The 14825-nt window shown below is 33.1% G+C and overlaps 1 protein-coding gene across 1 annotated transcript; it reads left to right on the top strand.

The window, feature by feature from the left end:
- Window positions 1-5: 5 nt before the first annotated feature.
- LOC134261414 (coadhesin-like) lies at window positions 6-14581 on the top strand (the record flags this gene model as incomplete). Its single annotated transcript, XM_062743858.1, has 15 exons — window positions 6-96; window positions 385-555; window positions 677-847; window positions 923-1093; window positions 1672-1779; window positions 1868-2041; window positions 4134-4304; window positions 5589-5759; window positions 6038-6139; window positions 6341-6514; window positions 7029-7199; window positions 10465-10635; window positions 11594-11764; window positions 12649-12825; window positions 14473-14581. Coding segments are annotated over 14 exons (2169 nt in total), but the record flags the coding sequence as incomplete, so codon positions are not given.
- Window positions 14582-14825: the final 244 nt, after the last annotated feature.

Below are 14825 nucleotides of genomic sequence, written 5' to 3'. Positions count from 1 at the left end.
GTCACCGCAGTTGTAATAATCCCCAACCTAAATATGGCGGAGCAAACTGTGCTGGCAATTCTCAAGAAAGCCAAACTTGTTCAAAGCCATGTCCAGGTAGTTAAATTAAATCTCTCTCTCCTTTCTCATCATTTCTCTCTCCTTTATCTCTTTCTCTTTCTTTTATCTCTTTATTATTATATATAGTGTACTTTAAATATTCATTAGATATTTCTTTTGCGTAAAATATATTTCTTATTTAGATATATGTTTTCAAAGCAATTTCGAAACAGCATTTCATTTGTTAACTTAAAAATTAATGCATAAGTTCTAAAAAATATGACTTTCTTTTCGTCTTCTAATATATTTTTGGAAACAATTGTAAAACTTAATGTTATCATTTAGTTGACGGGGGATGGTCTATTTGGAATTCTTGGTCGTCCTGTTCAAGGTCATGTGGAAGAGGATCACAGACCCATAGTAGACAGTGTACGAACCCAGCCCCTGCCAAAGGAGGAAAAACTTGTGGAGGATCTGGTCAAGAAACTAAGACCTGCCAAATTACACATTGTCCAGGTAAGCTTCAATAACATGACAAGTATATTATATTTTCAAGATATTCACTAAATGAAAGTCCATGCCTGCAAAATAGTAATTTGGAAAGAAAAAACATACTTCAATATCATATATCCAATAGTGGATGGTGGATGGTCAGGCTGGGGTGGATGGGGTAGATGTTCTACTACATGTGATGCAGGGGCTCAAATACGGACCAGACATTGTAATCAACCCAAACCAGCCTATGGCGGGAAAACGTGCACAGGCAGCAACCACGAGTCTCAAAGTTGTTCCCAGATTCCTTGTCCAGGTAGGGCAGGTTTTGCTTGGCCGTTAAATAAACGTGCATTTAAAAATACAAAATAAGCACTTATTCTCACTTCAGTGAACGGTGGATGGACAAGCTGGGAGAGTTGGACAACCTGCAGTGTAACGTGTGGTGTAGGAATAGAATCTCGAGTCCGATCTTGTACACATCCAGCACCATTACATGGAGGAAATCCATGTACTGGAGACCTAAAAGAATCACAGACTTGCATCTTAGCACCTTGTGCCCGTATGTCATAACATAGATAAGCTTTATTATCTTATAGGATTAGAATTGGCCTGTAAAAATAGTCTATACAAAATAATTTTCCAAATGATATTTATTTGACTCTTAATTTGTCTGCTCTTTCATCTTTCTGCCAAATTCTCGAAAAAGTTAAAACTGATATTTTCGGAAAGGGTAAATCATGTACTTCTTTGCACAAGATACCAATAAACAGATTAAATAAAAGCGTACATAAGGTGTTAGATGCCAAAGTACTAGAGAAGGAGTCAGTACATTTTCTTTTAATGTCATGTTGGGTCTCTTTACCGTTGTCAAAGAATACTGTTATTTCTATCATTGTATCATAAAATTAGATAACAATTCAGTCGTAGACTTGCTCAGGTCTCTATATGCATGTTAAGTGCTCTCTTTTATACCTTTTTATAATGTCAAAAATAGATCTATGTTTGATAACATTTAACTATGAAAGAGAGCAGAGGACAACAAGACAAACATTAAATTTAAAAAATACTAGAGACTTTAGCATGTCTAATTGAGTCAGGCTTGGAAGTTTTTTTTAATCTTTTTCTACCTGTAAACAGGTTCGTGTAAGGACAGCAGTGCTCAGTGTGCATCGTTGAAGGACGTTTTCTGTGCTCCTAATAACACGGACGGCCAAAATGTTTGTCCACAGACCTGCGGAATTTGTCGTAAGAAAAAAAATTATAGAAGAAATATAAAAAGTTCAATATTGATTTTTTAATGCGGTAAACTTTAACTTATTCGTTTTAATTCAAGCGGTGGATGGTTCTTGGGGAACTTGGACCAATTGGGCTGTGTGCACTCTAACCTGCGGGGGAGGGGTCAAAACGAGGTCACGTCTGTGCAATAATCCATCTCCGTCACATGGCGGAATTAATTGTAGCGGATCAGCACAGGATGTAGATGACTGCAACACGGAGCAATGCCCAGGTGATAACATAAATATTATAGAATTTTAGAATATGTTATCAATGTTCATGATGATAATAATTATAGTATATGAATGTTCATGATGATAATATTATTAATTATAGCATAAAATTGAGAATTTCCCATCCTTTTTCCAATTTCTATATCTTTTTTTTTTTATTGAAACAGCATTTATTTCACCTTCTTCTGTTATACAAATTATAAAAACCATATGTGGAATTGTTTGACATAGTGAAGTTCCAAACAGTTATATACATGATGGACCAAAAATTATAAGAGATTTTACAGTTATTATATACAGGGAAATTTTCGATGATTGGGCGACCAAAAATTATGATTTTTTTTAACAAAACTGTGATTGGGCGAATTTAAAATGGGACAAATTTGTTTTCAAGTGTGAAAGGGCGAAAAAAACACGGGGCGAAAATAACCCTGTATACAGTATATGTGAGGTCATAGGAAATGTTAAGGTTAAAACAAATAGACACAATTTGTTTCAGTATATTAGGTGGTATAAATAAAGTTGGTAATCATTTAAGATAAAGTAAAAAAATAACTAAGAAAAGAGGTTAGATAAGCTCATATTAGAACTGTGAAATACCAAGTGTAAAATTAGAAAAGCCAAAATTTAAGTTGCAAATACATCATTTGTTCTAATATTTTCTACATTTTTACGTTGATTGTCTTGTGCTTATCATGTGGTCTAGAAGAAAAACAAGCAATTATATTAATGAAAAGAAATTTAATTATTTTTTACATCTTAAGGTATGTCACTCGTGAATTTTGTTAAATCAAGGATATTTTGAGAAGTATATTTTGGATAAGTACTCATATAGTATGACTCAAAATCGCAGAGAAAAGAGGGGGTCAGTGTGCGTCTTATTGAACGTTACAATTAAGTTGACCTTTTTGCACTCAAAATTTAACTCTTTGGTTAATTACTTTAACCTTTATAATTTTATAAGATGAACAGGTCTTGGACATTAATGCGCGTAAATTATTGTGTGACCTTTTTGCACTAAAAAAGTAACCTATTTGGGGTATTAAAAATCTAATGTATATAGGCAATAAAATATTTTTCTTATATCAAACTTTTTACGACTTAAGTGCTGATCAGTAACAAGTATCGAGTAGTTAAAAATAATGAAAGAAAAAATTGGGGTCAGTGATGTTAATTTTGAAATATTGGTCAAAAGGTGTTGATTTTCAGACAAAAATCGGTGCATATTTTATCTTTACTTCTTCAACTTATCATCATTTCTAGGCAAAGTTTGTGGAGGGAATGTGTAAAATTTGTTCTTAAAATTTAAATTAAGACCTATATTAAATATTCCTAGCATATCATAACGGAAAATATTCTCCGAGTAAAAGTATGTGAGACTAAAGTTCCAAGATATTAAATTTAAGAAATGTGCGGATTTCATGAATTTTCTGCTAAATATCCTTCCACCACAAGAAATAGTCCCTCATAAGTCTAAGACTTGCTTTTCTGTGGATTTTTGAGCAGTTTTTTTTTTTTATTAAATGTTGAATAATATACATTGTTGAATTTGAATATGTTATAAAAATTGAATTATAATAACTAGTTTTGAAGTTACAGGTTCTGTGTGAACTTTTCTAAAAAGCTGACGAGTGACATACCCTAAGTAATAAATAGGATTTTTACATATGCGATATGCCTGACGTAACAATAGCCGTATCAGCCCTGCATAGCCTGGTCCCCTGGTTCATTCTTGCCAAGCTGATACAAACAAAATACATGTACATGGCAAAATCTGTATCACACCCCAAATCAACCCGAGACTCCAATATCAGCCCAAGAGTAGAAGGCAAGGATGAGTCGGGGAACCAGGCTATGGATGTGTACTACAGGGTACGTGACTGCGTTAACATCAGGGATGCAATTTAGTCCTGTATTATATAAAATAAGCTATATATCTACATGTAGTAATCAACGCATAATTGTTTGTTTCCCCCCTAGTTGATCATGTTGATGTGTGTTTTATTTTATTACTTAGTATGCACAACCAATGTCAGCCCTCGGCCCTCCGGTCCTGGCTATTCTCTATCTATTTTACAATTAACATTTTAGTCGACGGAGCATGGTCTGTTTGGGGAAACTGGACACCATGCACTTTATCCTGTGGAGGAGGAATACAACACCGACTTCGGTCCTGTTCAAATCCCTCGCCTGCTGGCGGCGGAAAAGATTGTGTCGGCAACTTACACGAAACACAATCGTGCTCACAGACACCCTGTCCAGGTTACTTATCATTTTAATATTGAGATCGCCTCATGTTACTTTTCATTTTAATATTGAGTGATATCGCCTCATCAGAAAAGTAAAAGGTAAAGATTACGAACATCATCTGATAGGGATCAAGTGAGATTGTATCATTTTTTGGATGTTCAATTAAATTGTCACAATATCATGTATAAGATTTTATTTTCTTACAATATGTCAAATGATATACATGTAATTCCGTTTCTGATATTGATCCGTGTGCGGAATATACTGTATGACTTGTTGTACTGTTTCTAGTGTAATCAGAGACCATTCCATTTTTTTTCTATGCTTATCGCCCACATGCAGAGGTTGGTTTTGAATAAGAAAATTTGAAGAAAAAAAATTCACAGAAGAAATCTTGACTTACAAAAATTTGTATCTCTTTAAAATCTATTTGAATGCTTTAAAATTCTTACTTTACATTTTTTTTTACAAGTTTATATATAAAAAAATTCTGAAATAATGAAAATAAATTTAATCATTATTGTTGTTTTTTTTCTGTTGACTACTATAAAATGCTTACAGATGTATTTTAATTCCACCAAATATCTCAAAATTTGTATTTTATGTACTGGTAATTCCATAACTAAATATGACTTGGGTAATAAATTTGTGTGACTATACAATATATAAATAAAAGTGTTAAAAGAACTTTAGTTCACCGTCATTGTATGTTTATAGAAAACCAATATAAAATGATATTTTTCTCGGACAGATTTATATTACTTTCTTTGTCGAACTAAACCGGTCCTTGGTTATGTATCCTACTAAATAACCTAAGCAAGCATATTTCTAGTAACATTTTTAAATATCATAAAATGCAAATATATAATTATATAATATTTATGATCTTGACTTTTGACTAGAAATCTTACAATTAGTCCGCACAGTCAATATCCTAATTGTGGCATCAATATTTTATGAATATTTTAAAAGGTTTTTTTCCCTTTCAAAAAAGGTAGCCTAATTATTACAATCTACTGAATCTAGGGTTGTGATGTAATGTATTTTGTTTCAATTCCTTTAATGGAGCATTTAGAATTTTTATGGTCATGAAAAGATTGGACTGTTGATATAGAGTGTTACATATACATATTTAAACAATATAAAAATAAGGACAAGTAAGCGAAAGGTGGATTTGGTATTTAATTTGGGATCATCAGAAGTGACATCACGTAACATGGACATTAATTTTCTTCAGCCAATCAAAAAGAATTCTCAAATGCTTTTATTCTGAGAAATTGATTAACTGATTTTTAGTGGACGGAGGCTGGTCGTCTTGGACGGACTGGTCGTCCTGTAGTGTTACCTGTGGATCAGGTCAAGAAACTCGAACACGCACCTGTAACAGACCGGCTCCTTTATATGGCGGCAGGTCATGTGATGGAAACGTCACAGAGATGAGGTCCTGTAACCAATCTGTGTGTTCCTGTAAGATCAACACATCATAGCAAAACTTTTAGATCGTGTTCATTACATTAAAATATTTTGAAGAAGAAGGAAGAGTTCAGTAAATTATAAGAAAAAAAGGAAATTAATATAAACAGTGCAGAATCATAGTTGGTAAAATCTTAATATATATTTTTGCTTAAGAGGAAAGTGGTAGTTTTCATTATCGCAATTAATAGTTAGTCGATTGTATAAAGATGTTAAAATACGCAGTAATACGTTCTACCTTTCAATAAATTTAAGAATTCTATTCTTCCTAGATGTTTGTAAAGACTCGTCCCCTGACTGCCAGACGTACAAAACTATGTTCTGCTCTCATCCTTCTGGTCTCCAGCTCTGTCCAGTCACGTGCGGGACATGTAGTATAACTCCATTTGTATCATTTCATAAAGTTCCTCCTTCATGAGGCAGAAATTCTATATATTATAACTATCTTTATTGTTCACTGTTCTGATTGCTTTTCCGTTTTATGTCTTTTTTTCAGTATTTTTCATTTGGATTTCCTTACTTTTTTTTCGAAACAAAATCTTTATTTTTAATTATATTTCACTGTATTTTTACAGGAGTTGACGGTGATTGGACTGATTGGTCTTCATGGAGCGCATGCAGTGTATCCTGTGGCTTCGGCACTAAAACTCGTTCCCGTCAGTGTTCCAATCCTTTTCCCGCTTATGGAGGGAAAGATTGCAATGGAACATCTAGTATAATGGATATTTGTGTTCAACTACCATGCCCTGGTACGTTTTTTTTTTTAATTAAGAGTTAAACTAAGAGGGTTACATGACCTTCGGGCATTAATTTTAAATTATTGTAGTGTATTCTTAATGTTAAGAAAAATACAAGTAAAAGAAACTTGAATACTTTTCATTTAGAGTTACGAACTAAAAATGAACTATTGCAATTTATTTCTGTCTGTCATCATCTCTCATTGACAAACTTCCAGTTGTTTCAGTTTGTACACAGTTTAACATGTTTTAGTGGATTTTGAGGTAAAACATAACATAATAGGACAGATCCTCATTAAAAGAAATCTTATCAAAGGTCTGTGTACGATCGAGACCAAATTTAAATATTTATTTCTAGGTTAAAAAATGTTGGATAAGTACTGTAAGTCCTCATATCCCATATACTTTTGAGAAACTGTGATACACTGTATATTTTGAGTAATATGTCCTGAGAAAATTGTTGATAATAAGAATGTTAACATATCGATGACTAACTGCAAATGGAAACCAGTTTGTTGTCTTCCAGTTGACGGAGTGTGGTCAGACTGGGCGAGTTGGTCGTCGTGTTCTCTGACTTGTGGAGCGGGAGTACAGACACGTGACCGACAATGTGACAATCCAGCGCCCTCTCACGACGGAAAATTCTGTTCTGGGGATCCTTATAGTATTCAAAGTTGTACCGAAATGGAATGTCCCGGTAAGGTCTTTTATTATGTGCATTGTATTCAGATGATGAGTTTACCTGTTATAATGATGAACACATTGAGATTTTACCCGGAAAATTTCATATTTACAGAAAAGAATATCAAGATATTTTTATAATTCGAATAAAAAAAATAAATAATATTCATTTAAATTTTGTTGAATATAAAAAAGAAAGAAAAACGATAAATCTTATTGAAAACTGATTGCTGATTGTGTTTTTGAGTGTTTGAGCGGGAAAGAAAAGAGCTGATTCGGGTCAAGCACTGTACCAATTTCCAAGTCATTATGTTAAAGTAAGTTCTAGATGTGTTAGTAACAGGCTTGGTGGTTATCAAATGAAGACTAACGACCTTTTCAGGGTTCTTTGACAAGACCTTATTTACCAGATAAGATGAAAAAATGGAAATTACCCTGCAAAATTAACAGTATAACATGTGTAAATATTTAAGCATAAAAATACAGTGATTGTCAAGGGAGATAATTCATAACATATAGAATATACACATATATTTCTATTCTTTAATTATATAACAATAAATTCTCATCATAAAACTTTACAATAATTATCATCACAATGTATTTTAAAATTATATTACTGAATAATCATTAAATAATGTGCATACCATTCTATGGGAATATGTGTGTACAGCAAGCAGCAATGCTGCAGATTTACAACTCATACAGTCTGAGTGGTCTGTAAATTAATTACACACAATATTACACAACAGATCATAAAAATATGTTACCTTAAAAATGTATAACAATGAGATCTTTCTATTTACTCATACTTTAAAAATATCATTTTCACTGATCTCATTTACTCAGGGAAAGTACTTAGGAAATAGATCAAGACTGCAAAATTACTGATTGAACATTTAATTGAATTATAAGAATCATATTTATATTAGTAATAAATTATTAACTTACCAGATTGAGAAGAAAGTTAGTCTCTAATATCAGGTCTGATTGTCAAAATGTCACAACACTGAAAATGCACCTTAACTGACTAACCTCTGGACAAATCATGTCCAGAAAACGAAGAGCCTTCTGGAGGGAAAAACATGAACCAATCCCCAAGTAAAACACAAAGTAAAACACGAATAAAATTTAAAGAAACATCCAACATTAGGCCTGGATATAGTTACATGTAATGACCTTCGGCCATTATTACCTATATACACTGACAAACAGTGACAGACCATGGGTGAATGCACACTAAAGGGCTTTAGACTGAATAATTCTTATTCAAATATACACATTTCAAATCAAATTAGATATAATGACAATTACAATACATGTACATAATAAATACATGTATATAAAAAGAAAAATAATAAAGTATGTATCTGCCATATGTTTAAAACACAGTATACGGGTTGCAAAACGCATTTTTGCCATCGTAAACGTAGATTCGGGTGCTAATAATTTTGTGTAGCTGTGTGTCTATCCGTAAAACTTTTTACCTCGGCCATAACTTTTGAACGGTTTGTGCAAGAGTTTTAGAGGAAAGACCTTTCTTTGGATCATATAAGGCATTTTGGAACTACGAGGGGCGTTCAAAAAATAATGTCACTGGGGCTCGTAAAGAAACAAAAAACGCTTTTCTATGATTAAGTCCTAATGATTTAACTAAAATATTCTCTTTTAATTAAAACACATGTCCATAAAATTTTCATTCAATATCTAATTGTTTTAGAACACATTTTTGAGTATATAATTATATGTTTTTCTTAGTTTGGGAAATGAAACAAGTCAAAGTTTGAAAGATCTGGCAAATTTTTTTGGTGTGACAAAACATTAACTTTCTGTTTTTCCCCAAAACTCCTTTACTCTTCATGGCCTGTGGGTTTGGACGCTGTCATTAAGAAATTTAATGTACTGAATTCTTCATTCTGTTTCTTTCCTCTCATTAACCTTTCAATATTTTTGCAAAAAAAATGTTTTCTTGACTCCTCCAGAAATTAAACTTCCTCTCCGAATATGAATTTGAACAACAAGACCGCTAATATTTAAGAAAATAGCATATAAAACTGTTTTGTGCTCTTCCAATTCCTTGCTCCTCTTAGGCCTTTGCAGTTTTGTCATGTGCATCTTCTTGTAAATTTGTTTTGAGAGTTTAAAGCAAAATGGATTCAAGTTTTATATCTGTTTGAATTTCAGACAAACGTGGATAAGAACAGTTTTTGATTTTTTTAAAATAATTGTTTAGCTATCCCTACACGCTGTCGTTTTCACTCATTTTCAAAATATAGGGTGACCTTTGGGCATTAAACTTTCTTAGTATCAAATGTTTCTTTAAAATAGTGTGAACTACCCTCAAAATTATTTTAATCATCTTTGCTATGCGTCTTAAAGTCAATAAAACATTATCAATGATAATTTGTTGAATTTTTGCAAATCTACATTAGTTGTTGTATGTCATTGTTGCCAAGGACGGTACCCATATTTGATGCCCATTGTATAATTTTGTTTATTAAAACCTTCTTGTTCACGTGTCTATAAAACAGCCATTGGTTGCTGTAAATTTCCCATTCTCAGTTAATATATTTTTGGGATATTAACAAGTTTCACAGCTGCTTTAATGAAGCGTTTAATTTTACTCTAGTTTACTGATTCTTGACTTTCATTTTTAATGCAGTGTCTGGAATAGCCCTTGTTTTCCAGCTTCCCACAATGAAATAATGCGATGAAAAGTGGTCACATAAACTGTTATATATTCATTAAAAATTCAAAAATGAAAGAAAGTCAAGCTGAATGTCATATCATTTCTATGTTGTATGTCATCGAGCTAATGACATTATTTATTGAACGTCCCTCGTATCTTAACCTGAGAGTTTGTCTCATGTATTTCAACTTCAACATTTACAATAACATGTTTAAAAGGTTGGTGCTGAATCATTCAAACTTCACATGTGTTTTTTCTAGTGAGACTTTTCTCCTGGTACCACATATTTTTTAATCAAATGACCTTGGAGTTTAGCCTAGTTTTGTCAAATGCTGACCATTGCTTTTAAACAACTGGGGTTAGAACTTTCATATTTCAAATAAATATATATTTATTGTGACATGAAATATCTTTGGGTACCAATATTTGTTTTTTTTTCTGGCGTTGACCTTGGAGATTGACATTCTTTTGAAAATCATTAATCTTAACCATGGACTGACATACAAGTGCGGTATTTTTTTTACAAACACGATTTTTTATATCCTGTTGAATCAAGTATCCTTATCCAGTTTAATGTACGTCATGGTTACAGTTGACGGGGGATGGACCGACTGGACGGGATGGTCGCCCTGTAGTGTCACATGTGGTACAGGAGTAAACAATCGAACACGTGCCTGCACGCAACCTGTCCCCATGTATGGTGGTTTGAACTGTACTGGAGCAAATACAGACACACAACCCTGCAATAAGTCAGACTGCCCAAGTTAGTTTCGCTTATCACTATAGCTATGTTGCTTTGTAACATGTAAAAAGCTTAATTTTTACCTTCAGTCCTTCATGTCCAATTTTTGTTAGATGTATCCATTCACATTCTTTCATAAGAAAAGCAAAACAATGATTAGTCATATATATATGGAAGCATCCCAGGTGTGTAGATTCAAATCATTGTTCAAACCATTACCCCCGTGGGAAGGGCGGGACCACAATGGCTGATCACAGTTTAACATAGAAATATATAGGAAAATTCTTTAAAAATCTTCTATTCAAGAACAGCAAAGCAATAATTAGTAATTTTTATATGACAGCATCCCCAGGTAGAGTAGATTCAACTTTGACCCCAAGGGTAAGGGCGGGGCCACAATAGCCAATCAAATTTTTACATAGAAATATATAGAAAAATTCTTTAAAAATCTTCTCAGGAATAGCAATGCCATGATTAGTCATTTTCATATGAAAGCAATAGCCAATCAAATTTTTACATAGAAATATATAAAATTCTTTTAAATTCTTCTCAAGAATAGCAATGCCACGATTAGTCATATGTTTATGGAAGCATGCTCAAGTAGAGTTGAATAAAGCCACAAGTAGTCAAAGAAATATGCTAGCATCCTTAGTTAGTGTATATTTGAGTTTGTTCAAATCATACCCTCTCCCCTTTAAGGATTGGTTGGGACTAGATTTGTTTTTAAACTTTTCAATAAACTGCTTCCTGCTCTTTTCCTAGCTACAGTGCTCAGGTGACCGATGTGGCCCATGGGTATATTGTTTTAATTTCCTGACGTTGACCTTGGAGATTGGTATTCTTTTGAAAACTATAAACCTTATCCATGGGCTGCCATATATGAGCATGTGGGGTTTTTTTTCGAAACAATTTTTTTTTTTTTTCTATAATTTGTTCAATCAAATGTGCTTGTCGAGTTTTATGTACGTCATGGTTACAGTTGACGGGGGCTGGAGCGTGTGGACGGGGTGGTCGCCCTGTAGTGTCACGTGTGGTACAGGAGTAAACAATCGAACACGTGCCTGCACGCAACCTGTCCCCATGTATGGTGGTTTGAACTGTACTGGTGTAGATACAGATACACAACCCTGCAATAAGTCAGACTGTCCAGGTTAGTTTCCATTATCTCAAAAATCTATATAGTTATGTTGTCATAGAACTTTTAATAGCCTTATGTTTAATTTTCACTAACTATTGGGATTTGAAATTTCTAATATATGTACTTATCTTAAGACTTCAACGAAGGCATTCAAGGAAAATGATTAAGTAGTTTTATACCCAGTCTCTGTCACGTGCAGCCCTTGATAGCTATGCATCGTATCTTTAAAAAAAAAAGAGTTCCAAAAAAGACTGTGCAACACCCATGTTATCTTTTCAATCGTTTGTGAAGACCTAGATCCGGGCTGTCCAGTATTTGCTAACAATACCAATATCTGCGCCTCGGATAACCGACAAGGTCTAATTATCTGTTCAAAAACCTGTGGTATATTGGTAAGCACCTTAAGTAGAATTTAATGCGCTTTATTTCGTCATATTGATGGGAATTTGTATTTTCGTAAAATTAAGTATTTGGCATACATGAGTAATTTTAGGTGCATAAATGTAGCCCTCTACATTTTTGAGAGGGGGGTCAAAAACATTTGAGAGCGTACATTATTTCAGCTGTAGTAAACCAATTGTAATTTGTAACTAATAAAAAATACATGTAGCTAAACTTCAGTAAAACCTTCCTTTAACTAGTGAATAGGTTTATGAAGCATAAACATTTGTAGGTGAAAAGCGTCAAAATCTTAATAGGGACTAAAACTTTCAATCATTTTAGAATGCCTTCTTTAATGATACTTTTGCTTTAAGTGTTGTTTATTGATCCGTCTTTAATGAGTCTATAGATTGATCAGTACTTTGTACACATACAGTTATTGATGGTGGTTGGGATTGTTTATTGGCACGTCTTTAATGAGGCTATAGATTGATCAGTACTTTGTACACATACAGTTATTGATGGTGGCTGGGGTTCCTGGGGACCGTGGTCTTCTTGTAGGACATGCAGTGATGTGAACTTTAGGAACAGGAAACGCAAATGTGATAAGCCCGTCCCAGCCAAGGGAGGGAAAGACTGCGAGGGGGAGTCAATTGAGTTGGGGTAGTGCAATGTCACAACGACCCCAACAGGTGCGTTATCATATGTCTAACATATAACATCCGTATAGGATACGAAGGCTTTCAATAAATAATGTCCTCGGTGCTTAGAAAGAAACAAGAAAGGCTTTTCAAAGATTTAGACTTACTGATTTCACTTAAATATTCTCCTTTAATTAAAACACATGTCTGTAACATTTTTATCTAATTTCTGATAGTTTTTAAAACATATTTTTGAGTAAAGACCTTCGTATACTGACACTATACTTGAATATAGCAGATCCTATGATTTCTGTGACTTGTTTATTCTTTCTGAAAGGTGTTTTTTTTAAGTTTGGAAAATGAAACAAGTCAAAGGATGAAAGTTTATTCAAATATTGTTGATAAAAACATTAACTTTCTGTTTATCCCAAAACCACTTTATTCTTCTTGTCGTGTAGGTTCGGACGCTGTCATGAAGAATTTTAATGTGGTGAATTCCTGATTCTGGTTCCATCTTCTCATATACCTTACGATTTGTTTGCAAAAATGAGCTTTTAAAACTTCTCTAGAAATTGAAATGCCTCCCCATATAAGAATTTTAAAAAGACTAAGAAAATGGCATATAAAACTGTATTGTGCCTCTGAAATTCTTGGCTCTTCTCAGATCTTGGCTGTTTTTGTCAAGTGTATCTTATTGTAAATTTATTTTGAGGGTTTAAAGCACGGATTCAAATTTTACTGTTTAAATTTCGGACAATTAAATGTGGATACCTTCAATGTATTATTTTTTTTAAATAATTGCTTAGATACTATTACAAGCTGTCGTTTTCACCCATTTTTCAAAACATAGATTGACCATTGAGTTTAAGCTTTTTTTATTATCAAATATTTCTTTAAAACAATGTAAACCACCCCCAAATTGTTGCCTGTCAATTTTGCTATGTGTCTTAAAGTCAATCAAACATCAGTGCATGATAATTTGTTGAATTCTGACAAACGGAACGTTGGTTGTTGTAAGTCTGTCTTGCCAAGGACGGTAACCACTTTTTATGCCCATTATAAAATTTTGTTCATTGAAATCAAACTACTCATGTGTCTATAAAACCGAATTTTTTTTTTTTTTTGGTAAATTTAGAATATTTCGTGGGGATTCTTAACGAGTTTTTGCTCAAGCTTTCATGAAGCATTTAATTTTACTACTGTTTACTGATCCTTGACCATTCATTTTAATGCAGTGTCTCGAATAGCCCTTGTTTTCCAGCTTCTCACAATGAAACTTTGTGATCATAGTGGTCATATAAACTGTAATCAATGCATTAATATGCAATCATGAGTGAAAGTCAAGCTTAATGTCATATGATTTCTATGTTGTATGCCATAGACCTCATGACGTTATTTATTGAACAGCCCTCGTAATTATGTCCTGTTATGAAATGAGAATATAAGGATTCATAGTTGTGTATTAAACTTTTCTATTTGATACAGACAAATTGTATCTTTTACACACAGTTAAATTCCTCTGTATCTTTGATATACACATTTCAGATAAAATCAAAGTATTTTGTACAAATTTTATTTCATTTTTTTCTAGGTGAGACATATTTCACCGGAAAGAAAATTAATAACTTTTTTTATTTTACTTCAGGTGGAAATAGCTGGCAGAAATGCTTGCCATAAGATTAATATCATTTGTTTCAGGAATAATGTGCCCCTACTGTGATCAAAATCTCAACTGTAGGCCCCGGAACTCTACCTGCGACGTCACAGAAACGTGTATGATTAGAAGCTATCCCAGATACAATTTTACCGTACACTGCTCTAAGGTGAGAGGTGAATGGTTGAGATAATCAAAAAGTATTAAGGACATACATTGTATATAACATACATGTATATAAAACATACATGTACATCATGTGTATCCCGTGAAAGGAATTGGAGAATGTATAGTAGAATCAGAGTCCGTCTTCGTGAAATACAAATATCAGGTGTCTTTATAAAATAAAATATAAATATTAAGGATCTAAATAACATTAAATGACTTCAGAGGTACA

This window comes from Saccostrea cucullata, unplaced genomic scaffold (assembly GCF_032062105.1).
Source record: "Saccostrea cucullata isolate Sc308-1 unplaced genomic scaffold, CSIRO_AGI_Scuc_v1 ctg12626, whole genome shotgun sequence".
NCBI classification, from domain to species: domain Eukaryota; kingdom Metazoa; phylum Mollusca; class Bivalvia; order Ostreida; family Ostreidae; genus Saccostrea; species Saccostrea cuccullata.
This window is presented reverse-complemented; position numbering and strand designations above follow the sequence as displayed.